Source organism: Pteropus vampyrus, unplaced genomic scaffold (assembly GCF_000151845.1).
Source record: "Pteropus vampyrus isolate Shadow unplaced genomic scaffold, Pvam_2.0 Scaffold229, whole genome shotgun sequence".
Taxonomy (NCBI): Eukaryota; Metazoa; Chordata; class Mammalia; order Chiroptera; family Pteropodidae; genus Pteropus; species Pteropus vampyrus.
In genome coordinates, this window is record NW_011889010.1 from 2,156,302 (window position 1) to 2,183,945 (window position 27,644).

The 27,644-nt window shown below is 38.2% G+C and overlaps 1 protein-coding gene across 3 annotated transcripts; it reads right to left on the reverse strand.

Annotated features, from left to right (window-relative positions):
• Positions 1-13,640: 13,640 nt before the first annotated feature.
• On the reverse strand, positions 13,641-27,399 carry ZNF330 (zinc finger protein 330). Of its 3 annotated transcripts, none has more exons than XM_011373762.2 (10): positions 27,212-27,399; positions 25,176-25,304; positions 23,264-23,283; positions 23,098-23,168; positions 20,986-21,065; positions 18,537-18,663; positions 17,996-18,100; positions 16,792-16,838; positions 15,653-15,770; positions 13,641-14,638 (listed from the first exon to the last, which is right to left on the reverse strand). In XM_011373762.2, the coding sequence occupies exons 2-10, from the start codon at positions 25,293-25,295 to the stop codon at positions 14,367-14,369; spliced, it is 960 nt and encodes a 319-aa protein (XP_011372064.1). In that variant the 5' UTR covers positions 25,296-25,304; positions 27,212-27,399; the 3' UTR covers positions 13,641-14,366. The 3 variants fall into 3 exon arrangements, with proteins under 3 accessions (XP_011372064.1, XP_011372062.1, XP_011372063.1); XM_011373760.2 differs by having other exon boundaries at positions 25,176-25,308; XM_011373761.2 differs by lacking the exon at positions 27,212-27,399 and adding an exon at positions 26,986-27,070 and having other exon boundaries at positions 25,176-25,308.
• Between the last annotated feature and the right edge of the window lie 245 nt (positions 27,400-27,644).

The following is a 27,644-nucleotide window of genomic DNA, read 5'->3' on the forward strand; positions in this document are numbered from 1 at the left end:
CTGAACCTCTGACCCTCTCTCTCCTCTGTCTGTCCCCATTTCTTACCCCACACCACACTGACTTCCTTGCTATTTCTCTAACACGACAAGCACAGTCTTACCTTAGACCTTTGCCTTTGCTGTTCCCTCTGCCCGGAACACTCTTCCACTCGGGTTCCACTCAGCTCACTCCCTTCCTGCCTTCAGACCTCCGCTCAAACATCACCTTCTACAAGTCTCACCTGAACCCACCCTACTTAAAGATGCAAACAGCTTCACACTAAGCCCCGCCCCAAACTTCCAATTCCCCTCCTTCGACTCTATCTTTTCTCGTAGTACCATCACCTTCTAACGTCCAGCGTACGTATTACGTTTGTTATTTTATTGTTTCCCAACAAGGGCAGAGCTTTGGTTTATATGAGAACTGATGTATCCCACGCTTTCAGAACAGTGCCTAGGATTCTCTTTTCTCTCAAAAGATAATTTTCAATAAATAAATTAGAAAACGAAGCAGCGTGCTTGTTTCAATCCTCAACGTTGAATCAGGAATCCGGTTACCTAAGGGTAATCATGCAAACTAAGCATAAGAAAACCTGAAATAATTATAAGAGCTTAAAACGATTCTGTTGGAGTATTTGAAGTTTACCACCAAAGAAATATTCAAATTGTGATATTGTGTCTATTAGTGTCATTTCTAAGCACTCTTCTTTCTCTAAGATCTTGATGGTAAAAAATAGCTTTTAATGTTATAACTTGGTTTCCATTTCCTCACCTATAAGATGAGAGGATTACACTAGATCACCATAATGAGCTCTTCCGAAGGGTTGCAATTCTACACTGATGATTTTCAGGTGTTTGTTTCAGTATCAAAGTCAGAAATATTGCCAGTCCTAGCCCCTCGCATAATGCATTGACTGGTCTGTTTCTCTATAAACTGCCTTTAACTCATAGTGTCACTTTCTCCGGATTCTTCTACAAAATATAAAAATCTAAGTTTATAATTATAAATATATAAAAGCAAGCAAGCAAGAATTAACAGGCTTTCTTATTCTGAGAAAACCTCTGAATTTTGGAATTGTTAAAAATGTTAAGATGATAAAGCAGAAACTATTGATAACAACCATTTATAAAACAAGACTATTTAGAAAAGTTCCATGAGGCAACATTTACATGCAGTAAATTTGAGAGGATTTCTTTTTTTCTCTTTCAATCTCTTTTATAATCATAAATGCTTTCTCTATTGTATAATATGGTAAAGTTCACAAAAGCCCAGTTACTAGCATTATTTCCTATGTCATAATATTACTTTGAAGATATCTATCCTCAAGTTTTGATGATGGCTTCACACAACTTGACAAAAATGTAAAGATACCAAACTCTCAAGTTCAATAGCTTATAGTATCTTTTAGAATCATTTTAAATCCATTAAAATAAAGCAAAAAAACTAATCTGTAAATTCAGTTTTGTTTGAATTAATGATAAACTGTGATTTTATGAGCAAACCATATATAACATAATGTAACCTGTCAAAAAAACACCTTGTATCAAAAAAAGGAGTTCATAAGTTTTACATATTTTTCAATGTTCATCTTCTGTCTTTGTCGCTCAATCTAACTAGATGAATAACATATTTTTCGTGCTTCAAAATCTGAGAAAGTATTACATCTTAAAGCACATGCATTTCAGAGTACTGCTTGATCAATGAACAATTAAATCTGTTTAATATGCTACAATGATCCTCGCATTAATTTGCCTGAAGTAAAAACAAGAGCTCCACACAAGATTGATCAAATGACTTTTAAGTCCCCAATGCTAAATCGTTTCAGAATACAAATGGAAGTGCATTATAGCCGCATGAGCACTCGATGAATTCCTAATGAGCAGGTGCCATCGTGGTGATTGCAATATATAATGACACCACCCGCAGATTAAAGAAGTCCCCAGCATTCTGTATGTGAGACCTAGCACTGCAACTACATTCTTTGCTGGATCAGTGGAAGCTTCCTTTAGACTGTAAATGAATATGCTCTGGATTTTATAAATGCATTTTTCTTCAGAATTCTCAAATGTCCCTGATTTTCCATCAGAAATTATTCTTTCCTTGGCTGAGGAATGCCAGCCTAAGATTTCCAAAGACCAGAAAAGAATTCAAGTTAAATGAACCACCGTGAAACCCTCCTCCTCCATTAAATATCTTGAATTCCTCCTTCCAGAGGCCATTTAGTACAAGATTTAACGTCATAAAACAATCACCAAGAGGAAGAGAATTTTGAGGAAGTCTCCACATTGAAATGAGTACTTTTTCCCTTATTTATTCAAGAGCAAGGATTTCTAGAGTAGAGTGTCAAATCCTCAGTCATTTTTATCAAAGTTAGATAAATATTCTGTTTCTTAATGGCTTTCAATTTTTTTCAGCAGTTCCAAAGTCCTTTTCTGCTATTTGGTTGGCCTACCATTCACTGTTTCTATAGTAGACTGTGTTCACCCATAAAATCAAACACATGGAAAAAAATCCTCCCGATGCTTCAAAAAATTCTCATTGGAGGCAGCACAAATATTAGGAAGCATTATATCCGGATGCTACGTCTAGTGCATTGCACTTGAGAAGGTACAAATGAAGAGGAAGAAAGTCTATAAAGCTTCACACTCCTTAAGCGGGGGGAAAAAGGCAACCGGTTATCAAAAATCAGTCAAAAGATATGGACGAGATAGAAATTAGAGGAACTGCCGGTTAAGATACAACCCTAATTAAACACAGAAAGGGTATCCAGGTATATAGATCAGAATTGGCCATTTTATGCTGTGCTAACATAAAACATCAAAAGAGCAAAGACTTAACACAGCAAGGAGCTTCTCATCCACTCAGATTCGCCATCCGCCCTTCAGGCTCTGTCTGGGCTTGGCAGACTGCCTGGATCTGTCCTTGGGGGAGGTTCTCGCAAGGAAGTCAGTGCCCTTAGACCTGTGAGCTGAATATAGGCAGAGCCCCTCACCCTCCCCCGTCCTTGGTGTCTGCCCCCTGCCAACCATTCCCACAGTGGGAGCTGTTTTCAAGAATGCAGTCTTGGGAGAGCAATGGGTTGTTGAGACCACCGGACAGTGTAGTGGCTGAGCCCTGTTAGGGCCTCTATACAAACTGTTAAGATTCTGGCCACCTGGGCGAGACCTACTCAGTACGGCTGCCCAGGACAGGCCACATAGTAAGTTCCCTTGCTTGTTAATCTGTCACCCACCAGTGCAGAGTGGTCTGCCTCTTTCTCTGAGCTCTTCTTGCCCTCCAAGTGTGAAAGGCAGTTTGCAAACCAACACCCAAAATGACAAAGCAAGGAGGGCGTACACAAGACACGCTCTTATGGATATTGGTACTTCCACACCAAAGCATCGTATGGTACCTCTACTCACATTTTATTGGCTAAAATGAGCCACATCATCACGCCAGACCTCAAGGTGGCATGGAAACACAATCTCTTTCTCACCCCTATGCCCAACCCCATGTGCCTGGGAAGAGTGGAACCAGAAACACTGGTGAACAACCCAAATAGATTCTACATCATGGAAAACTAAATGAACCAAATTTCCCTTCTGGATGTCAAGCTTTGCATTCTCCAGTCTGTTAACTCTGTCCCAATCTATAATTTTCCTACATTTTATGTTACATTTATGAAAAGTGTATGAAGATGAGAAACCATGGTATGCTTCTATTCCTATTTCCCAAATTGTTATGATTTCGATAAAATCTATAACTCTATTTTAGACATTTATTAAGGCAGATGCCTTATTCAACAATAAGATCACTTGTATGAAAATTTTAAAACATATAATTTTAGGACTAGCTGGATACACAAAGATTTTTTTATAGCACAATTAACAAAAACCAAAATCTTTACATATTCTTAAGTATCATTCAGTACCCTGCAATTGATTGCTTTTATTATTCGCCAAGTAGCCTTAGGGGATTTAAAAATTGCATTATATCGGCAGCAGGTTTTAGAGATGAAAACATTGGCAGTATGTGTGTGAAATAACAATGTGGCGTGAAAACAAAGGGTAACAAATCCAGAACCAAAATTTTTCACTATGTACAATAACAAAAAATACTGAGAATCTGAAAAAGTCTTAATTGCAGCTTACATAAACAACATTGTTAAAGAAATCTATAACTTCCACAAAAGTGGCTACAGCAGAGCCTAAAAATAAAAAGGTTGAAGAACAAATGGAATAAATTGTTTGAAATTATTATCGATGAAAATTAGAGAACTAAAAAATAGATGCAAAACATTACGAAAAATATGAGCCGTGCCTGTAAATTCTTATTGTAATATAATAATCCTCTTCATCACGATGAGTATTATCCCTTTACAGCAGTCACATTGTAAGATAGCGTACTCATTTCAGAAGTCACAATTTCTCAGCCCCGTTTTGGATTCCCTCTGTTGAAAATGTCAAGTGCGGTGGGGGTGGGGGTATTACTGGGCCTGGAAATCCTGTGATTTCCTCAGTCCTGATTTCATCCTAATGAGGCCCTTCTCACACTCTGCCACAGTCGTGTTGATTTTCCCATATCTGTTCAGAACAATATTTTTCAACACTGAATAAACATTATGGCAGTGAAGGCAATGATAACCATTCAATTAAAGACTCACCCCAGTGTCACGTGCTAATTTTTCCATGTTAATAAACATTCTTAAGTGTCAATTGTGCTGTGTCTCTCTTGACCAGAACTGTGAGCCCCAGGTAAATGACAGGGCTGTGGATGCAGCCTCCAAGATCATGGGAATGATTGCAAAGCACAGAGCACCATAGTGAGCCTCTAATAACTGTTATCCTGCTAAATCAGGAAGTGGAGGAAAATGAACATCCAAGTGTTGCTTGTTGAAAAGCCAGGGGGGAAAAAATATCTGATTTTATCATGAATGCCTTATTATTCGAGGTGTAAAATGTTACGCAAATGCATTTATTTGAATAACACATGATTATATTCTTATTAGTGGCTATTTTAACAGCTAATATATTCTTCCTAATGGTGAGTTTTCAGTTGGAATAGGCTTTCTGCTAAAGCAGAGGCTGATGGACTAAATTGTTTGATCTAAATTTAGAACATCCTTCCCTCTATTTTATTTCAACAAAAATTAAGGCATCATCAGAGATCTCCTTCTGAAAGTTAAGCGGAACTGCCGGTTAAGATACAACCCTAATTAAACACAGAAAGGGTATCCAGGTATATAGATCAGAATTGGCCATTTTATGCTGTGCTAACATAAAACATCAAAAGAGCAAAGACTTAACACAGCAAGGAGCTTCTCACCCACTCAGATTCGCCATCCGCCCTTCAGGCTCTGTCTGGGCTTGGCAGACTGCCTGGATCTGTCCTTGGGGGAGGTTCTCGCAAGGAAGTCAGTGCCCTTAGACCTGTGAGCTGAATATAGGCAGAGCCCCTCACCCTCCCCCGTCCTTGGTGTCTGCCCCCTGCCAACCATTCCCACAGTGGGAGCTGTTTTCAAGAATGCAGTCTTGGGAGAGCAATGGGTTGTTGAGACCACCGGACAGTGTAGTGGCTGAGCCCTGTTAGGGCCTCTATACAAACTGTTAAGATTCTGGCCACCTGGGCGAGACCTACTCAGTACGGCTGCCCAGGACAGGCCACATAGTAAGTTCCCTTGCTTGTTAATCTGTCACCCACCAGTGCAGAGTGGTCTGCCTCTTTCTCTGAGCTCTTCTTGCCCTCCAAGTGTGAAAGGCAGTTTGCAAACCAACACCCAAAATGACAAAGCAAGGAGGGCGTACACAAGACACGCTCTTATGGATATTGGTACTTCCACACCAAAGCATCGTATGGTACCTCTACTCACATTTTATTGGCTAAAATGAGCCACATCATCACGCCAGACCTCAAGGTGGCATGGAAACACAATCTCTTTCTCACCCCTATGCCCAACCCCATGTGCCTGGGAAGAGTGGAACCAGAAACACTGGTGAACAACCCAAATAGATTCTACATCATGGAAAACTAAATGAACCAAATTTCCCTTCTGGATGTCAAGCTTTGCATTCTCCAGTCTGTTAACTCTGTCCCAATCTATAATTTTCCTACATTTTATGTTACATTTATGAAAAGTGTATGAAGATGAGAAACCATGGTATGCTTCTATTCCTATTTCCCAAATTGTTATGATTTCGATAAAATCTATAACTCTATTTTAGACATTTATTAAGGCAGATGCCTTATTCAACAATAAGATCACTTGTATGAAAATTTTAAAACATATAATTTTAGGACTAGCTGGATACACAAAGATTTTTTTATAGCACAATTAACAAAAACCAAAATCTTTACATATTCTTAAGTATCATTCAGTACCCTGCAATTGATTGCTTTTATTATTCGCCAAGTAGCCTTAGGGGATTTAAAAATTGCATTATATCGGCAGCAGGTTTTAGAGATGAAAACATTGGCAGTATGTGTGTGAAATAACAATGTGGCGTGAAAACAAAGGGTAACAAATCCAGAACCAAAATTTTTCACTATGTACAATAACAAAAAATACTGAGAATCTGAAAAAGTCTTAATTGCAGCTTACATAAACAACATTGTTAAAGAAATCTATAACTTCCACAAAAGTGGCTACAGCAGAGCCTAAAAATAAAAAGGTTGAAGAACAAATGGAATAAATTGTTTGAAATTATTATCGATGAAAATTAGAGAACTAAAAAATAGATGCAAAACATTACGAAAAATATGAGCCGTGCCTGTAAATTCTTATTGTAATATAATAATCCTCTTCATCACGATGAGTATTATCCCTTTACAGCAGTCACATTGTAAGATAGCGTACTCATTTCAGAAGTCACAATTTCTCAGCCCCGTTTTGGATTCCCTCTGTTGAAAATGTCAAGTGCGGTGGGGGTGGGGGTATTACTGGGCCTGGAAATCCTGTGATTTCCTCAGTCCTGATTTCATCCTAATGAGGCCCTTCTCACTCTCTGCCACAGTCATGTTGATTTTCCCTATTTTCCCATATCTGTTTAGAACAATATTTTTCAACACTGAATAAACATTATGGCAGTGAAGGTAATGATAACCATTCAATTAAAGACTCACCCCAGTGTCACGTGCTAATTTTTCCATGTTAATAAACATTCTTAAGTGTCAATTGTGCTGTGTCTCTCTTGACCAGAACTGTGAGCCCCAGGTAAATGACAGGGCTGTGGATGCAGCCTCCAAGATCATGGGAATGATTGCAAAGCACGGAGCACCATAGTGAGCCTCTAATAACTGTTATCCTGCTAAATCAGGAAGTGGAGGAAAATGAGCATCCAAGTGTTGCTTGTTGAAAAGTCGGGGGGGTGGAAAATATCTGATTTTATCATGAATGCCTTATTATTCGAGGTGTAAAATGTTACGCAAATGCATTTATTTGAATAACACATGATTATATTCTTATTAGTGGCTATTTTAACAGCTAATATATTCTTCCTAATGGTGAGTTTTCAGTTGGAATAGGCTTTCTGCTAAAGCAGAGGCTGATGGACTAAATTGTTTGATCTAAATTTAGAACATCCTTCCCTCTATTTTATTTCAACAAAAATTAAGGCATCATCAGAGATCTCCTTCTGAAAGTTAAGCCCTGAGTCACAGAGGATCATTTAGAATGAGGATAGGCTATCCTTGCTATTCTGTGTACTCATGTGACACAATTCTTTTCTATTTCTTTCCTGTATTGTTCTCTGTCCTGATCTCTCTGTCTCTATTTTGGCTCCTCTTCACTGCCATCTACACATCCTACTTTCAGGAAAAGGGGTCACTGAGTGGGCACTTGGGGCTGGATGTGCTTAGGAAAGAGTTTTCATGGAGTTCAGCCTAGGCCACTAGGGTCCTGCATTGAATTAAAGCAAAATCTCCACCTGATAATGCAGTATAAAGGTGTCCTTTTCTCTGTGTATTTATTTCATTCAATAAAGAGTAGCTATGACAGGGCTGGAATCTGGCATTCTTTGCTCATTTGACCAGGTAACATCATCTGACAACAAGTTGTTTTCTTGTCCCAATAAGAGCATAGTTTTTTTTTTTTTGAATCCATAGATCACTTTTAAGTTTCTAATCTATCAACCAACCACAGAACTTGATCATAGTGACTATGTCAGCTAATCTTTCAATGAACATTGATTATTGCTTTGCAGAAGGGCCTCAAGAAATATTTGTTGAATGGGATGAAATGTTCCCTTTGAGTGTTTTTACCTTTTAAAGTCTCTAAATGAAGAACTAAATCTAACAACTCCTCCTACTACTTCCAATCTGCTGGAGGAAGATTAAGATTTTAATGAGCAATATTTTGGAATGACAACGTGACAGACACTTATGGTGTTCAAAGGTTAAACAAAAAAGATTCCTATCTTACCCCCAAGAGTTTTAGATTTCTAATGCACAATGACACACGTAAAACAAAAAGGGGACTTCAAAGAAGAAGGACATTTTGTCAAGTTGAAAGGCAAAGAAGATCAAATGTTTTCTTTAGACTCGAGCTGGCCTGAGAGGCCTGGGTAGCATTCCAGACTGAAATTCTGAGAAAAAAAAAAAAAAAATTTCTTCCAGCTTTTCTTTTATCCCATAAAAACAAAACTTCAATAATGCTACTTTTTTTTTTTTTAATGATTGTCTGGTAGCATTAAGTATAATATTTCTTTTCAAAAATAGAGATCTCATCGGCAAAGATAATTCGACGAGCTCATCAGGTATACAACACCCTCGTGGGCTTAGACAGTGGTTGGCACCATATACTTAAAGGTGAAAACTGTATATACACTATGTGAACCCTACTTTCACTGTTTTTTTTAAAACACTTTCCTTCTTGGAGGCTAAGAAAATTTTGACATCTAAGATTACAACTGAGTAAATAAAGGATGCTTTATTTGTATCATAAGGAATATACAAACTTATAGAGATGTCACACAGGTAACGTGTAAATCTCAAACTAAAATAGCAATCTCCATGTATGTATGTGCACTCTGCATATTTACAATTGTGATTCTACTATATGGTAGTCATTTCTTGGCATTACCCATGTAAAAATTGGTTTTTGCTTTATAGTTGCATGAGCTATTTAGAGAGTCTATTACTATTTTTCCTCTGCCTTTTATACCTGTGTCTAGCTTATAGATTTTGTACAAAAAGAGCTATCTATACCTTCTTACTGAGTATATCCCATGGGCTCATCGGAGTTTACAATTGCATTCTCGGGGCTGTGCAAGGTCTCAGATATGAAAAACAGTCATTTCTTCTCTCTGTGTACACTCTCTTACATTATCTTAAGTGTGGACTTCTCAAAATACATCTAGTCCAGGGAAGTACTGTAATGAAATCTTCTCCAATGTTTAGAATGGTTTGTTTTGAGATTTCATTAAATGACTTAGTTCTCATTTGGTCTACAAAAAGCTCATAGGTGGTATTGAATAAAGAACTCCAGACACCAAATATAGCAGCCATGATGACTGCTAGTATCACTAACTTAGCATCTTTTTTTCATTGAAGCCTGGTGAGAGTATCCCAAAGAGTATGATGTTTCATGAGTCATTTTTAAATTGCTTTATTAATGTAAATGCTGTCAGACCACTTGCTAATGTTGTAGAAGACTGTGTTTTCCACCCTTTACTTTCACTTTTTGAGAAATTGTATTGCTATAAATTTCTGCACCTGACTTACAGTTTAGTTAATAATTACTTCGCTATGAACTCTGGGAGCATTTAATTTTGTTTGGAAATAAAAACTCTTCTATGTGATAGTTTTATCCTATAGTCACATGAAACAGGCTAAAGTGTTAATATTTTGATTTAAGGTTTTGGAGATAACTAAGCCTATTAGTTTCCTATTGCTGCTGTAACAAGTTACCACAAATTTAGTGGCTTAAAACGATGCAAATGTATTACATTAGAGTTCTTCAGAAGTCTGACACGGGTCTCAGTGCGGTACAGTCAAGGTGTCGGCAGGGCTGTGTTCCTTTCTGAAGGCTCCATGGCTTGTCCCTGCCTTCTTCTAGAAGCTGCCAGCATTCCTTGGCTCACGGTCCCCTTCCTCCACATTCAGTATTTAAATAGTTTGGATGAACTTAGTGATCTGCAGTACACTGGTGGTTAGGGTGGGAACTAAACTAGATGACACTCACAGTTCTTTCTAACTTTGTAAATCTGGTGACGATCTGCAGAGGCTGCTCTTTTATTTGTGCCTTCCTCTCAGTCGCCAGGGAGCCACAGACGCCTAATATTTTAGAGTATAGAAATTAACAAGAATAAAGTGCTCCCCAAGAGATCTATCAGAACTATAGGATTCTCACCAAGTTAGCCTTGGGACTTTTCTTCTCTGAATATGGAAATGTAACTTTTAAAAATTAAAAAAATATAGCATGAATCATTGGTTGCCATGATTCCTCCTGACAAGTAAAAACATTAAAAACCTACAATAAATATAATTTTTAAAACTTTTATCACCTAAAGAAAGACCACTGACAAGATTTTTTAAAGCAAGACTTCAATATGTATAACTAAGTTAACAGAGTTAGAGATAGATACACATGGCATTACAAGTAGATTTTTCTCATCCATTTTTTCTTTGGTGGATTAAAAATACTAACAGAATCCTTATAAATGTGGATGGAAAACAATATGTCAAAGAAGAGTCAGCTCTAAAGGACGCATTTCTATGCAGTAAAATATGTCACGATTGTGACTGTACTTCAGCCAGAATGAAGTAGCAGGGACCAGATCTACTCTCCCACCTGAGAGAGGGGAAGTGGGTTATGGGACAAAATATAAGAAATTATAGTTGTCAAGACACAGGACATTAGGTAATGAAGTGGACAGTGATCCCTAAGAGAGACACACAAGATGAGCCTTAGACTTGCCCCCAACTTATTGCCTTAAGAGATTTTGCAAGTCACAGCACAGGGCAGGGGGCTCAGCTGGAGCCTGGTATGCCCCCTTGAGAGGAGGAGAAAAACCTGAGTCTGGATAGACTTGCAGCTAGACTTCTCAAGGTAGTATAGGAAATTAGCAAATTGCAGTTAGAGTACTCTTCTTCCTTCCCACAAAGATTCTTTCTCAGAAACACTCCTGAGGCTCCATGGCGACTTTATATACATTGTATTTTAACTGATTCCTTATTAACGATGCTTCAATATATCTAACATCATTGTACTATGTCTGACTCCACAAAACATGATTAAGGATTTAACATATTTTCATCCCATTAGGCAAATAAGTAACCAGGATCATTCTGTAAAGCACAGGTGTGCATTCTATATGGTCTGTTCACTTTCTGAAATGGACTAATACATTCTGCATGAGAAGAAGCTTGTAGGTGACTTATAAAGGTCACCCACACATGTTATTACAATATCCCGGCAAAGAGTTTACCAAACCATGACCAAAATGAAAAAGAAAATATATTTGCCTGTTATTAAATGTCAGCTACTAGATTCCATATAAGGAAATTAGCTTAATAGCTATTTGTCATAATTGAGCTGTATTGAGCCAAAATAGCCAAAGCCGTTATTCAGTCACCACAGGCTTTGGCCTGGGAAAGGCTCGATCCAGCCAAGGCAGCTGTGCCGCTGAGGCAGACCCTGAAACTGCCTGACTGCTCCTGCTGGTCTGTGGCTTACCTGGTGGCATGACTCAGACCCCATCCCCCAGGGATCTACTCACCATGCCCTTCCCTGGCTGGGGCGGTTTGCCATGTCCGTTCATAGTCACAGGTAAGCAAAAAAGTACCTAGAAAACCCAAGTGAATCACCTGGACTCCACACATATTCCTCCCTGTCCCTATCATGCAAAAAAAAAAAAAAAAAAAAAAAAAAAACCAACCAAAAACAAACAACAGCCCTATCTCCTCCTGATGAAGAGTTAATTATCTCTGCCAAGACAGTGGTTTCTCGTCTTGCATATTGATCCCTGGACGTAAAAAGCCAAAAATACCAAGTTGAAAGATATAGTTGATAATTAATCAGAGTGCTTACTGGGTACCATGAGGAAAGTACACCCTCTTGCAGGACATAAAATTCTAATCATGCAGAGCCCAGAGTCAGAGATGGGAAGAAAAATGTCCTGCAGTGAATTCATTTTGACCCTAAGGCTGATGTATTCTATTAGCCTTCTTTTTAACTCTGCAGGTCGGCCCCCTTGGCTGACCACTCCCAGCTTGAATCATTCTAATTGTAACCCCAATTTTTGGCAATTAGTCATTTCCATTTGGCCACCGTTAATTCAGGGTCTTACTGCCCATCACCATCAGCAAGACTTGTAGTAGTTTGTTCCTATTAACAGTAGCCTAGAGTCACCTCTAAAGGCTTTTAGTGGCCCTGGTGCCCTCCCCATCCCTGTCAACACTCCCCTTTATGGCCTTGTTAAATGGTTTGTCCCTAGGCCCTCCAGTAGGACATAATCATCTGATGGATCGTCCAGCCAAAGTTAAACTATCCACATTCCAGCATATCCACTTCCTTCATTCATGCTTTTAAACCCTTCCTCCACCATCTGCCATTTCAGCTTTGCTCAGATTGGCCATAGCTTTTTCCATGTTTCTAGAAGCCATACTGCGTTCATACCATTTCCCAGGATCCTTGCCTGTTAATTTAAGATACCTCTTATCCGGCAACCCAAGGACCTAGTGTGGGTGCTGCTACCTAGCCCTCTAATTTTGTTCTGACACTCTTGATCAACACCCTAAGGTCCCCATCTCAAGTGTATTCCTCCCGCTCCACCCAGCACATGCTGGCCAATTCTGGCAGCTCCTTTGGGGTACAGTGGTCTGTTTCTCCTGCCTTCAGGCCCAGCACATCTCTCGGTGAGTTTTTCTTAACTGCAATTCTACACCTAGTATCTTGGCTATAGAGCAAGTCCTGAAGGGGACACATGTTGCCTGGGGAAAGACATCTCTGCATTGTCATCCAGCTGGGAGTGGAGAGGGGGATGCTCATCCTTAGAGGGGGCAGGCTGTGACTGCAGGCTCAGAAAGTTCAGCAGTCTGGGGAGTAGGAGCATTCAGCAGCATCCATACAGGTGTCTCCATCTAACCTGCCAGGATCTCGGATCTTCCCAAACAGTGCCTTGACCTTGACTGGCGATGTCTTTGAAGTTTGAGACTGTTAAGTCCTGGACTTGGACCTGTTTTCTCAGCCCTGTGGCTGCAAGAGATGAAAGCTTTTTCCGCACGCATCCAGAGTCCCTCTGCTTTCGCACCTGGTTTCGCCTTGCCTGTTATTGCCTTAAGCTGTTCGTTATGTTTCTATAGAATACGAATGGCTGAGCAGCAGCTATCCAACCCTGTTATCCTCACAGTTACGATTTTCTCCATACTTGTCAAATGCCAGCCAGTCCGATAATGCATTCGTTTCTACCATTCCATCCCAATTCATCGCCAGTTCTCACAATTGGAACTAGTGCCGGCGACTGCATGTTCTCCACCTCCACCTGAGTGACGGGGTCCGGCTTCACAACTTTGTGTCTACGACAGTATCAATCTCTGCTACCTAATTTCGCATATTAGACCAAAAAAAAACACAAAAACAAACCAACCAAAAAAAAAGAAGAAAACGGATTATACAAAGATATTGGAATGGTTTCCAAAGTAAGGTTTAAAAATTGAGAACAAGAAATTAAATATCAAAAGTATGTAACTGTGATACTAGATTTATTCAAAGAGAAATGAAATTTCCTGGGTAAAACGTCTGTGTAATAATACTGTTTCTGGTTCTGTGACTCTGAAAAATGGGTATATAATCACCTTTGTCTATACATTTAGGCATTAATAATAGGTACTGTCCAGAACATATATTGTGAAGAAAGAAATAAATGAATCAGTTCCAAAAACATACACATCATGACTACACAAGATAACGTGAAGATTTAATGAAAATGTAGCATATAACATCTGACTTGTATCCTATGGACATACAAGGAAAAATACAATAATTCATTTTACCGATTACATTTTACAAAGTCAGACAAAGTGAATTTATAAGCAGGTTTTTTTTTCCATAAAAACAGCAATCTAATTCCAAACAAATATATTACCATCCTATTCCATTATCCCGTATATGTATTTATATTTAATTGGCAAAACCTACCAGATTACTAAAATCGGAAAAAATCCAATCCACGATGCTTCAGTTGCTTGGATCAATAAACGTCTTACATTAGAAATTCATTTTTCTTACGCTATAAGCCTGATTATCAGTTCCTATAAAAATGCTACGCCCTACTCACTCCTTGCTTCGGTAAGTGTGACTAGTCTTTTGCACAAGGCTAAGTGACAGTACTTCCAAACATCCACACACAAGTCATCAAGCTCACAATTTCCTGCCCCCCTCAGGCAGGCCACCAATGGGCAAGCAGCTCTCCTAGTTCTCTTGTTCTTCATAGTGAGCGTAGCCGCTGGCATAGGTCCTTCCTAAATTCAAACTAGTAAACAAATCTGATGACTCAGCATCTGAATCCTTTCCACCTTCTTCTTCCTCCTCTTCGTCATCCTCGGCTTCATACTCATCCTCCTCATCATGGAAGCTGGCATCACCATACTTATCAGATGAAAGGCTCTTCCAATAGGAATCGTACCCAGAAGCTCCATCTCCCTCTTCGCCTCCAGTCTGCCTGCCAAATTTCAGGGAGCGTGCTACAAGAGACAAATAGGTACATGGCATGAGCCACATTTTCCTAATTTCCTCGCTTAATATTTAAGTGGAAAGAAAGGAGACCTTAAAAAAAGTCAGTCAGTTCCATCCTACTTGGAATCTCCATACACATATATGTAACGTATATATGTAACAAATAAAGATGAGTGTCATTTCACTAAATCTAGAAAAAGTTAGAAAACCAAATAGGAACAATAGCAATAGCACTCGCCAACCATAAGTTAAATAAGGCATGTGCAAAATGTCCTTTGTTTGATCAATTAAAAGTTTATTTTCAAACCACAGAAAAATTGATTTCAAATGTCATTACATTTTTCTTGAGAGCAATTTTATAATTCAGATGTCCTAGAAGACAAAGGCTTTCATTTTTTCTGCCTTAGTAGCAACACGGTTTGGCACAAAAAAATCAGCAAAATTATCAGTCTTACCTCACTGCAGAACTATATCTTTGATTAAAGTCATTTAGAATTATGGTTCCATTCCGATGTGTTTGCTAAAGAGTCAAATTCTTTTTAACAAAATTATGAGCACATTACTTATAAACATGTTTGTACTAGTCTTATTCCTTCAAAGAAAAGTTATATAAAAACCATAAAACGGCTGCTCAAATACTACACACCTAAGAAGAGCTTCAGAATGAATTCCAACTTCCAAGGACTGAAGATTATCAGCACTTGAATATTAAGGATTTATAGCTACTCAATTATTTAACAAGAAAGCCTCAGCAAAAACAGAACAATCTTAAATTTCAGTATTCACTATGTCATGAATTGAGACAAATGCCAGTATAATGAATGATGGCATATTTCTTAAGTTAAATTGAGAAATTTTACCCATGTATTTCCCAAGGCTATAAAATTCCACTTTCTTAAGAGAACACCTTCATCTTTTCAAACAGGAAGAAGAGGCAAAAATAAAAATAGAGAAAAGAGAGAGAAATCTCGCGCAAGCACAAAAGCAAAATCACCCCATTGGTATTTTAAGTAGCGCCTTACTTGACATGCTGAGATCCTTAGTTTCCTGAGTTTCATGTCCACATTTAGGACATGGAGGCTGTTTTCCTTTTTCTTGTTTAAACACTTTGCTCCTTGTATGATCATCACAGAAACAAGCCTATAACAGAGGTGCGAAAATAAGCAAGTAAATAGATAATTCAAAAAATACACAAAGACATCATTCGATATTCCAAGGAACATCATTTGGTTAGGGCAGAGATAGAGAGTTTTCCTGCGACTGTCACACTCCTGATTTCAATTTCTTAAAGGCGATGGTCTTTGTCAGGGCTCTTCTGAACTATACGCTAACACAAGGCAGAAACTATACATAGGGTACGACATGTAGACACATTTATTCATTCATAAATATATTAGTATTTACAATGCCCCTGATGACACGCGTAATGGTGAAGAGCCTGTTGATCCTCATGTAGTGTACAGTCTAACTGGGGACACAGAAAGTGGAGAGGCAACTGCAAGGCACTGCGCATTGAAAGAGAAGTGCAGAGGAAGGATGCTAAACCAGACACGGGATTCAGGAAAGACTTCCTGGGACACCTGAAGTCTTAGCTGAGATCTGAAGGAGAATGGGGGTGCAGTAGGGTAACCAGAGATGGAAGAGGGATCTAAAGCAGAGGAAACAGAATACACAAAATTGGAGAAGTGTTGGGAGAGAAATAAGACAGGGTTAGGAATATAAATAAGAACCAGAAACATGTTTCCGAGCGGAAGTGAATCAGCTCTATTTATTGTGATCTTTAACAAACAGAAACGCTGGAGACAAGGTCAAAGGAAATAAAACATTATTGAAATCTTCACTCAAACTCTCCTCAGCAAGTACACACTGACATTAATTAAAATATACTCTTATCATTTTGGTCAGAATGTTCTCCATAAATGTAAGATGTAAAAATACTGAGCAAAGATACAGGAGGCATGTGTACTTGTGTCAACTCTAAAACAAACTAACTGGATGACCTTTGGAAAGTCACCAAGCTTTCTCAATTCAATTCTACAATCTCTGAACTAAATAGTTAAGGATCCTTGTAGATTAATTATAGCTATAAGTAACCCAAGGGCTGTTGGTGGAGTATAGGGATTAAAAACAAAATCTAAAAATAAAAAATACACAAGTGTACCTTACAGCGAAGACAAGAATGCTGACCAAGCCGATTGCACGAAACACCTGGTGGGGGAGGAAATAAGTAACATCCAGGTTCAGACTTGGAATGAAAACAGAATTTTCCAGATTTGCACTTGAAGTACTACCTTAGATCAATTATTAACATTTTTTTCTGTCTCATAACCTAGAAGATCTAAAAAAAGGAGATTGAATTCCCCAGCCAGAAGGAAGGAAACTAACTGCTATGTACTTTGCGATGTTCCTTTATTCTTTGAGAATTTTTATATAAAGATTGCAAGATTTATTTATACACACACATATATATGTATGAATAATTTATCAACTTTATAGATAAATATAAAAATTAGCATTTCATAGCAGAATAAGAACCAAATGCAATGAAGTGAGTATCTGGGGAATTTCAGTCTTTCCTATGGTGGGCTCTACTATTTAATAAGGGCTTTCCAAGTGCCAGGTACCAAACTAATGCTTTTCATTATATAGATTCTCATTTTGGTTAACTCTTTGAAAAGAAATCAGCATCTTCCTTTTAAGGAAACTCAGATTTAGAAAGAATCGCATAGACAAGTAGAATTCAAATAATGTTTAACTCCAATACTTGAGCTTTTGAGAATCAGTAGAGTAGAAATAAAATGCAATCTATCTGTGAAGATGATACCACCGACCCAGTCAGTAACAGTGGTTTTCAAACTGGAAGATAAATGAGAATTATGTGTGCAGGTAAATCCATATGCCTGGCACCCACCTCAGACTTAAAGACAGAATCTCCAAGGATGATGCCAAGGCACCTGTATTTTTTTAAAACCTCCACAGGTGCTTTTGATGCATAGTCCAATCTAAGAATCACTAAAAACGAACAGGGGCTGGTACCACTTACTCGGGGGCATTTGGAAGTGGCGGGGAGAGGAGGGCACGAGGGTTGTTACGATTACTTGTAGGGGAAAATGACATTTAGTGTTCAGGACCAGTAATGCCTGAGCGATCCCACAAAATGAAGAACTGACCCCATCAAAGTGCCACTGACACCCCTGCTGAAAAAAATGGATGTTATAGATTTTTTCTACAAACAGAAAATAGATATTGAGTTCAATTATAGTCCATAAGAGGCTGCATGAAAAACTAGATTCCTTTTTCATTAAGTTTCACACAGACTATTAAGAAACTTGGGTATAAAGAACATCTAATATATAAAAACTTACATTTAAATGTTTCCGCCTCTAAAACCTGGCAGCTGGCTTGATGTTCAAATTGATCATCTTCACAGAGAAAGTTATGGCAAAAAGAACAACTGAATATTCTGCCTCCTATTGAATTAAAAAACAAAACCCACAAATATAAGTACAGGTTTTAATTTAAAAAACCCATATCTATAAAACTGTTCAGAAAGGATGGCAAGTTACTTCAGATTTACCAAATGGCACAGGAGTTTTTGTTCTGGTAAACGCTACAATAAAAACTGCCCAAACGAACCACAAAAAAGGTGGACTCCCCCTCCCCCCGGCTACACAACACTCAAAGACACTTGTTCTCCTGTAACCTCCCTTCCTGTTTTGGTAGCCAGTCCTAGCACTGACTATTACTGTGAGTGGAAATCCCATTCCCAACTAAACTGATAACCAAAACAGTGCCAGTAGTTAGGATGGACGGTATCCTGAAAAAAGTCTTAAAAGGAGCATCCAGAATGTTTCAAAGTCAGCCTGCACTTACAGCAAAGTTCGCTGCCTGTGTGTACTCACTCACCGTGGTCCCAGACACCTCGTTCGCACTCCACACACTCAGCATCAGTAAGAGGGCAGGCACAGGCGTGCGTACTGAGACATTTCCTACCGTGACAAACCCAAGCCTCACAGAAGTCACATATTGCACCCTGCAACCAAGAACAGGACAAATTAATCTTTGTCACTTGACTGGCTACAACCATTGTTTAACTAATAGCGACCATCACAATTGTATACATTTAGTGACTCATCAACCCTCAGTGATAGTGGGTGGCTTTGTTCAAGAAAAAATTTTATTAAGCCAAAATTAAAGAGGATTCTCTGAAAACTACTTTACCAACAGCTATTTATAATATAAAACCTTAGTTAGAAATCAAAAGAAAAAAAAGTAAGGGGGAAACTATACACCTACCCTAATACCAATCACCGAAGTCAGTCGAGGAACTGAAGCAGGGCCTTCAAACTGAATTCTAACTCAAATGAAGCCTAAAGTCCACAGTTTAAGCATTCTTGTCTATAGCAATTCTAGTAACAAAATTGAATTTTTCAAATACTAATATTTCTGACTTATGAAAAGTCCTTATCTGTGTAATGTATACAATAATTACATAGCTTTTCCAAAATAACTGAAAATATTAAATTTCTGTCAATATCTTTTTAAGGGCACTTATGCTTTAAAACATTTATTATGTTTCTTTGTGGAAAAAAATGTCACTAAAATATATAGAACTAAATGAAAGAGTAAGCATCACCAAATCTATGTCAAGACAGGACGGTAAAACTATTCTCTCTCAACAACATGACATCGACGTAGTATTAAGGGCTAGAAAGAATTTCAAGGAAATGGGCTGTATGATCTTTCCTTTACAGCCTGCGGCTGAGTCCCAGTCCTAAAGCTGCATTACAGAGGAGCTGAGATTCATAACCAAGTTTTCTGAATCTTAATGCAGGGTTCTACCACTCAAGGCTCTGTAACAAAAGTAGTATACAGCAAAGAGGAAAAATGTTTTTCGACTTATAAAAATGGATTATCGGTGTAGAAAGCAAATCTTCAAAAGTATGTCTCTTGGATTGCTCAGGGTTGTAGCAACAAAGAGATGGCACACTAAACTGGGGAATCCAGGAGAATTTAAGAGAGATAATTTACAAAGGACAGGGAAGGGCCCAGAAAACACATCGAGGGATGATGCAGTTACCACCGCTGGGCCTGACAGGACAAGGGGAGGGGGAGGAGTTACTGGAACCCCGAGAGAGACACATGGAATGAGTGAGCTGGGAGAATAAATGCCCAGATCGCATTCTCCTCCCATCTTCAGGTCTCCTGCCAGGGCCTTCCATTGGCTGAACCCAAAGAAAAGCCATAAGGTGAGAAAGTCACTGATCCAGTCAGGCTCCCAGGGCACAGCAGTGAAGGGAGAGGGAATCTCAACAGGCAAATAGATTTCTAGAAAATCACTTTTCTAGAATTTATAGCTAATGATGCATGGTTCTATAAATGTCTTCTTTATAAAAGAAATCATTCACACTCATACAACTCAATGAATCAAAAAAAAAAAAAAAAGGTATTCGATTAAAATAGACATAAGTAAGCTACCAAGAAATATTACAGTGGTTTTAAATCTTTGAATGGTTTTTGAAAGGTAACATTGACAATCTTATATTTAAAATAATGAGGGATTTATAAGATGATTATGCATAATTCTAGCTCCTTGCTTCTATAAGATATGCACATACGAAATATATCATAAAAAAGTCTGCCTCATGATGGAAAATACATTCTTGGAAAGTTATTATAAGTAAAATATTCTGCTTGGTGTAAAATAGTATTACTTTCCTCATGGACTGAAATTTTAACCTAAGCATAAAATTACACAATAGAGAACAATAAAACTGGTTGAAATAACATTTTTTAGTGAAAAAGAGAGCAAAATACATCACATATAGCAACAGTTTTTATTATTTAAAACAATGAATTTCCTTAGAAAATTCTACATGTAAGGAAGAAATTATGTATAACTTTGTGTTAAGTATGTACTCCTTTTTTTTTTTTTGAACCTAGGTTGCTTATTTAACCAAAAGCTTGAACCTTGGTTAACCAGGGCTTTCAGTATAGTAAATGATATTCTTTGAAATCTAATTAAGACACATTAGAAAGGTAACATTGACAGATTAATTTCTGTTTAAGTCAACAGTAAATAAGTTTCTATTCTCCGTATGTTTCCCAATAAGAAAAAAAGGAAGTAGTCAAAAGCGAGTAATAAGGAAAAGCAGTCAAAAGCAAGTGGGTAATAAAGGAAAATCATATGAAGAACATGCCACTGATAATCCAGGTAACTCCAGACTGAATGAACCAAGGGACAAAGCAGTGCTGTTATAGTTATAAAATATAATGGTTAAAAAAAATAATCATCTGTCAGAATGACTTTTTCTAATCCCTGGAAACCTACTAGTCTAAGAGATAAGCAGCTTACCACCATTGCAAGGCCAGTACTGTAGACACCAGCATGCTTTATGACACAGTCTGAAGACTTCATCATGCACTTTGTTTTCCCTAGGAAAGAAATAAATTTGCACTATTAGTCTTGCAAACTAGTACATGCAAGTATTCATTAATTCCTCTTTTTATCTAGACTAAGTTCCTATGGAAATCATGTGAAAGGGATGGAAATCACCATCGTTTACTGCTTACATAACCAAAAACAGAAAACAGATATATCTAAGCTCATTATCTGAGTCAGATCTTTTGAGAGTGGAAATTTATCAATAAATCTGTAAAAATGTATTGCACAATAAAGTTAATTCATATGTGTAGTAAAATCAGAAACTGCAGGTTATGCTTTGTAACCTAACCATCATTATAGCAGTTTAAAATCTTACAAATTTTCAGATGAATTAAAACAGATTTTAAAAAGGTATGCTTTAAGATGAATTTACATTTTGTAATTCACAATAAAAACAGTATGGTTTAAAGTCATTGCTTATTTCTTTTCACAGACTGTCTCAAGCCAAATCAATGATTATGTATCTCATCTGTTTCACTTAAGTTTATCCATTCGTAAAAATTTACAAACATAGTTCCCAAGTAAACGTTTTTCCAACAGAATTTTCCAATAGTCTCCTCATGAGCACACACACACAAAAACAGTAATATAGTGATAGAGCTAAAAATCACAGTACAGCCACAAAAGCACTGATCTAGCAGCAAATTGCCAACCCCGAAAGACTGTCAGGAAATTTACCTATCATACACTACATGAAGATTAATGATGACATACTAATCACCCATCTCAAACTCCACAAAGTGGAAGATGAAAGAAACAGAAGATACTCAATTTTCCATTATCTTGATTACCTAAGGAACAAAGTTAGACAACAGGAAATGGGAAGAAAGAGAAACTGGAAATGAGGGGCAGCAGCTATCCAACTGCTCCATGTCTAACACGAAGTACAAAAATCAGTAAGTGGGAAATATATCCATGTACAGCACTACGAAACTCAAGCCCAGAAACACTGAAATTATGGGAAGGTCCTAGCAAGAACTTAATCATCTCTATAATCTATTTTCTCACTCTATATTCATTTCTTTTGTAAAATAAGGATATAAAAACTGGCAGATGAGTGATCTGTCTAAGCCAGTTTTCTCTTTTTCATTAATTACAAACCTCATCGATGTCTTCTTTGAAAGCTATAACTACTCTAGAAATATTCAGGGATGTAGCCTTAAGCATTCCTAACTTTCTGCAATGCTGTCATACATAAACACATTTAAGTGAGCATATCCCATAACTAAACAGGACATCTGTTCAAATAAAAGTTTGGGGAGTAAATCTGGAGTGAACAAAATTGATGAGGTTTCTTTACTAAAGGTCTTTGGAAACTTTAACATGAAAACAGACATCTCCCAGACGGCAAAGTGGGGATGAAACATGCAGTGTTTCTCACACATACGCATCGTACTCTGAGAAAGACTATTTGAGAAACACCAATCTTGTTGTTCTATGAACTACCATTTAATTTCACTCTGAATGATCATTTACTCTCAATAAAAGTTTCCACTTATACCTGAGAATTGCGTATGTGGCTTAGGAACTCTATTCCAATCACTTGGGAATCCATGTGAGGAAATTCAAGCATCATGTTAAATGCCAACAGAAAAATAACACATCGCAAAAACCGGTACCAGGTAAATGTGCAATAAAATTATTCCTAATGTTCTAACATACTGTAGGCAATATCAGCAGGAATCAAAATTTAGAAAAGTAAACAAATGGGTATCAACATGACTAAGGTAGTATAATTAAAAATCCAAGGTCACCAAGTGTTATTAGTCTGAAATCTGATCTTTTAATATTCAAAACATGTTGGTAACCTTTATCTAAACGGTATTCTATTTCCAGCATCATATCAAGGAGACAGAATCAAGACCTGATAGTGCTCCAGTAGGCCAAATAACATGTTATCATTTTATTACTGGTAAGGCATAACATTATTATAAACAATAATGATAAACCCACAGTTTCAAACTGATTAACTGCCAAACAAATGTTTGATGAAAGGCAGGTGTCCTGTTATCATATACTTACCACATTGTGCACAAATTGGTAGCTTCTGTACAGAATTGCAAAAATAGCAAAACGCTCGATTCTTCTGCCGCCTTGTCATGTAAAATAAAATTTTAAAATACAGTTACTATCAGATAAAAGATCACAGGGTCTATATCACATATAGATAGAAAAAATAAAAACTTACCTCTGACACTTGTCACATTCCTATAAAATACAAAGACATGACATTAATTTTCTACTGGATGAAAATTGCAAATTTACTTGCATTATAAAGAATATTTTGTTTTTCATGTTAAAATTTAAGTGACACTTCTCAAAACCCTCCAACTTCACCCGGATACAAGCACCTACATGTAACAACACATCACAAGGGTATGCTCTTGGGCATAGCATACAAAAGAAATAAGTGGCATTTTCACAAAAGAGGCTAAATACAGTGGTATTTTTTTTTTTTTAGTGAATCACAAATAATATAGAAGAGATACAAGAAAGAGTAGAGAACACAATATGATGAAGCTCCGGGAAAATCTAGACTCTTAAACATGGTATTAAAAATTCTCAACAATCTGGTCCCTAGCCACTTTTCAAACCTTGCTGGCCTATTCTCTTCAGATTCAAGCCACTATTTGTCAGCCATTCTCAAAATAGGTCTTGTGCTCTCTCTTTTCCATTCTTTATTTCCCCTGAAAAGTCCCTCCTCACAATCCTTACCTGCTGGGAGTTCTGGCGATGATCTCATTTCCCCTGTGAACTGTACCCCACCCATACACTCAATTTTATCACCTTAGTCCTAACTGTACCTCTACCGCTGCAACACTTACCAAGGTCTAGCCCTCGTTATATGCACTTACGTATGTGAGTCATTTCTTGTTTTGTCTGCCCCACACCCCTTGTCTCTAGAAATAACCCTGACACACAGAAAGGGGTCCTGGCTGTCCTCTGTGCTATGTAATCCTGCTCCCCCAACCCCCCACCCTAGCCATAAACGTTAGTCCTGGAATGGGCACCTGCCCAAGTCCAAAGTATCAGCTCTTTCCCTCCCTGAGAGCAACACATGTGTGACGTGAGGCATCCAAACTACCAGTGCCCACGAACCCAAACGGAAGGAGTAAGACAACCTGAGAAAATGGAATAAGCAAAAACAAACAAAAGCCAAAGACGGAACTACAAGGTTGTTGCAGTTTCCAGTTGTCCCTGTGTCCCAGCTACATCCTGCCCTTCTCGACTACACGTTAGCCCACTAGTCGCATGATAATCGGTATTTCTCCCCACTTAGTGAAGTTGGAGTTGTCATTTATAAACAAACAATTCTTAAGTAATATACGAGACCACTGATCTATAAGCTTACGGAAAGAGGACTGTGTCATGCACCTACCTATCACCCACAGTGCCTAAAATAGGACCTGGCACAGGGTAGATGCACAATAGTTTGTGCAACTAAATCTTATTAAGCATTTCATATGTTATGATAAAACAAAAGAAAAAAAAAAGGAGTAGCGGGAATAGAAAAAGTAGAGAGGAGTGGAAATAGGGAAACGTGGGACAACCCAGAGACACGTCATCAAAGAAAAGAAAGGAGTAATGATAACATAATCTCTTGCTTCTCCCAACTTTGACCAAAGAAGCCCAGAAATGATCAGGACTAACTCAGCTGGCACAGGGAAATGAGGTAGTAGAACAGGAAAACAAAAGAGATGTCAAGAAAAGTAGGAAGTTTAGAAAAGGGAAATCGAATGAGTTAAGAATTGCTATGAGAATATGATGAAAAAGCTCCAATTAATAGGACAAATTAAGGCATAGAAGATTAGAGAAGCTGGAAAAATTGTTGTAAAGATCCTAGTACGTATTCTTGGCCAGTATCTATCAGCAACAGTAGCCAAGGTACTATGCCAGATTTTATACATAATATAAACTCAAAAATCATTGCTACTTAGTGTTAATAAAAACAATGAACGTTCCTCTAACAGATTTCAAATTCAATAAAATATATGCAGCAATGCGGCAATACTGTATTCACTAAAATTCTATTCAGGTGTTTTTCAAATAACTATTATATAGTATTTCAACTATCAAACGATATCAGAAAAAGCTGTTACCATTGAAGCGTTGCATGGGTGTTTTGCTAAATCTATGGTGCTTCTTGATGCTCTTAGCTGTTTTTCACGTTCCCGGCGATTCTCTGCCTTCTTCCTGGCTCCCGTCTTTTTTTTAGGCATTTTCCCCCTCTTTCTTTACAAAAGAACAGACACAGTATATGATTCCTGGTTGCATTTGCTATTTTAAATAAACTAAGAAATTTATTCTCATTCAAATTCTAAATTCAACCCTGTCAATTACTTGCACTACCAAACAATTCTAACAAATGTAAACAAAAAAATTTTCCGAAAAGCCTAGTTTTCTTTCCCACTGGGAAAAAATAGTTTCCCTGATGTTAAGTATTCTTTAAAAATTACTCTATAGCAAGTTAAAAATATACATGTTAGGCAAATATCATTAACAAGAAATCATTAAAAGGTGTATTATTTACCCAGTTTATATCACTTTTTTGAGCTATGTATTCAGACTTGATGCTGCCAAAGCCTTAAGTACAATAAATCATATTCCTCCTATGTAATATCTAAATAAAATATCTAATATAGTCAAGTCAAATGACAACATTAAATACAAACTATTCTCTCTGAAAAGATATTAAAGGTATTAGTTGCTTTTACTCTGAAAGCTGACCTTCTCTCTACATGCAGTGTCTTCACTTAACATCATGGATGCGTTCTGAAACTAACTGAAATGACCTATAACAAAACTAATTTTACCACTGGCAACTTGATAGAAAGAACAGTTAAGTTCCTAGCCATCTCATGAAAGTTATAACGAAATGACCTGAAAGAAACATTATTCCAAGACCTGGTATAATTTTAACAGGGTTCAAATTTATGTTTAAGGGCATATAGCTACCACATATATTGAAATAATGACTTTAAAACTGGCTTCTGTCGCTTAGTTGCGAGAACTAAATTTAGTAAAACAAGATTTTTACTAAATAACACATTTTTATTTGGTTTTTCATCAATCTGAAAACTAGAAGTTCCCTGGGGAGTCCAGTCCTATCTTTCCACAGCGCCTTCCAGCCCTGTCTGGAATATATTAAGCACTCACTAAATGAAGAGCTACACTAAAGAACGAGTCTATGTGCTTGCTGTGAAATCTCTCAATTTTCTTAATATTCTTCAAAATACGTATTTTTAAAGTCTCTTTTAAAAGCGATTCTCAAAATTCAACTCTTGATATTTCTAGCCCCTACTCAAGAACTACAAATTCTAAACCTCCAACATAGGCTCAAGTTTCAGTGGTTACTGTGACGCACACACCTCCCTGAAGACATAAACATTCGGATTCAAGGAAACTAAAGTGTATCCATGATACATGGAGCGAGTTCCAAGAAAGCGCACCTCGAAAGAGATTTATATTTCTTATTCAAAGGGGCATATTACAATACAGCAAAATCATGCACCAGCTTGTACCTGACACAGCAGGAAGGTCACTCATAAAGTTTTCCTACTTTGGGTTTCAACTCTTATGTTAGAAAATCCAATCAAAAACCAAGTGGTGGGACGTTGCGACTTAAAAATATGGACAAATTAAGCCAGGAAATTTAGTAAGTGGTTACTTGATAAATGTCCAAGCCCTCTAAGTCACCCTTTCAGTATTTAAAATGACGAAATCTAGGTGGGAAAAAAAAAAAAAAGTGTACTGTGATGGCCAAAGGAGATCAGAAAATCATACGGATGAATTTTCTGCGTTCCTAGGGATGAATCCGCTGAGAAAGTTGAGCCTCGATTTCTTTTTCTTCAGTCTGTCTTGAAAATTTAAAGGGTAAATTCTTTTTTTTTTTTTTTTTCCCAGCCTTACATGGGTTTAAGCCTTTCTCCACTAACGCTCCGACTTCTTCAGGACGTAGCCGGTGTCACTAAATAAGGACACAGGCGCGGGGTCCCTGCAGCCGGGAGACCCAGAGGGGTGGAGGGGGCGTCCAGAGGAGACGCGGCGGAGATGCCACGCGGCTCGGGAAACCGACAACCGTCACCCGCCCGCGGAACGCCCTCCCTCGCGCGCGCTCCGGGCCGACCTCGCTCACCCTGACGGGGAGGCCGGGCTCACTCCGGGGCAGAGGGGCAAGGAATGGCGTGGTGCCGGCCCGCGGCAACAGCAAATCCAGCCCGCTGACCACGACTCCCCGGGGGCAGAAGCTACTGAGACCCACACAAGGAGGACCGAGTCAGTTTCGGACACTAGGAGCGGGACCGGATGTCCTCTTACGACAGCAGCGTCCTTACGGCAGCACGTTGACAGAAAGGGGTCCGCCCCCTTTCTTCGCTCCGCCCTCTTTTGTTCGCTCCGCCCAGGCCCCGCCCCACTCCCGCGGCGGGGCGGGCTCCCAGTCCCGGGATGAGGACCCCGCGGGAAGGAGCAGACTGATAGAAAAAAGAGAGAAAGTGGAGAAGCGGGAGGAAGGGGCACTGGAAGACTCGCTCCATTTTATTCTTTTCAGAAAAGGAGAAATCCAAAGG

What these genes read in the sequence shown, in the direction of transcription:
- ZNF330 (XM_011373762.2), bottom strand. Translation starts at nt 25,295, where the DNA reads ATGCCTAAAAAAAAGACGGGAGCCAGGAAGAAGGCAGAGAATCGCCGG. An exon ending in ACGAGGTGTCTGGGACCACG is followed by an intron (nt 18,101 to 18,536) that starts GTGAGTGAGTAC and finishes TTAATTCAATAG; the next exon opens with GAGGCAGAATATTCAGTTGT. An exon ending in TAAGGATCTCAGCATGTCAA is followed by an intron (nt 14,639 to 15,652) that starts GTAAGGCGCTAC and finishes TGTCTCTTGTAG; the next exon opens with CACGCTCCCTGAAATTTGGC.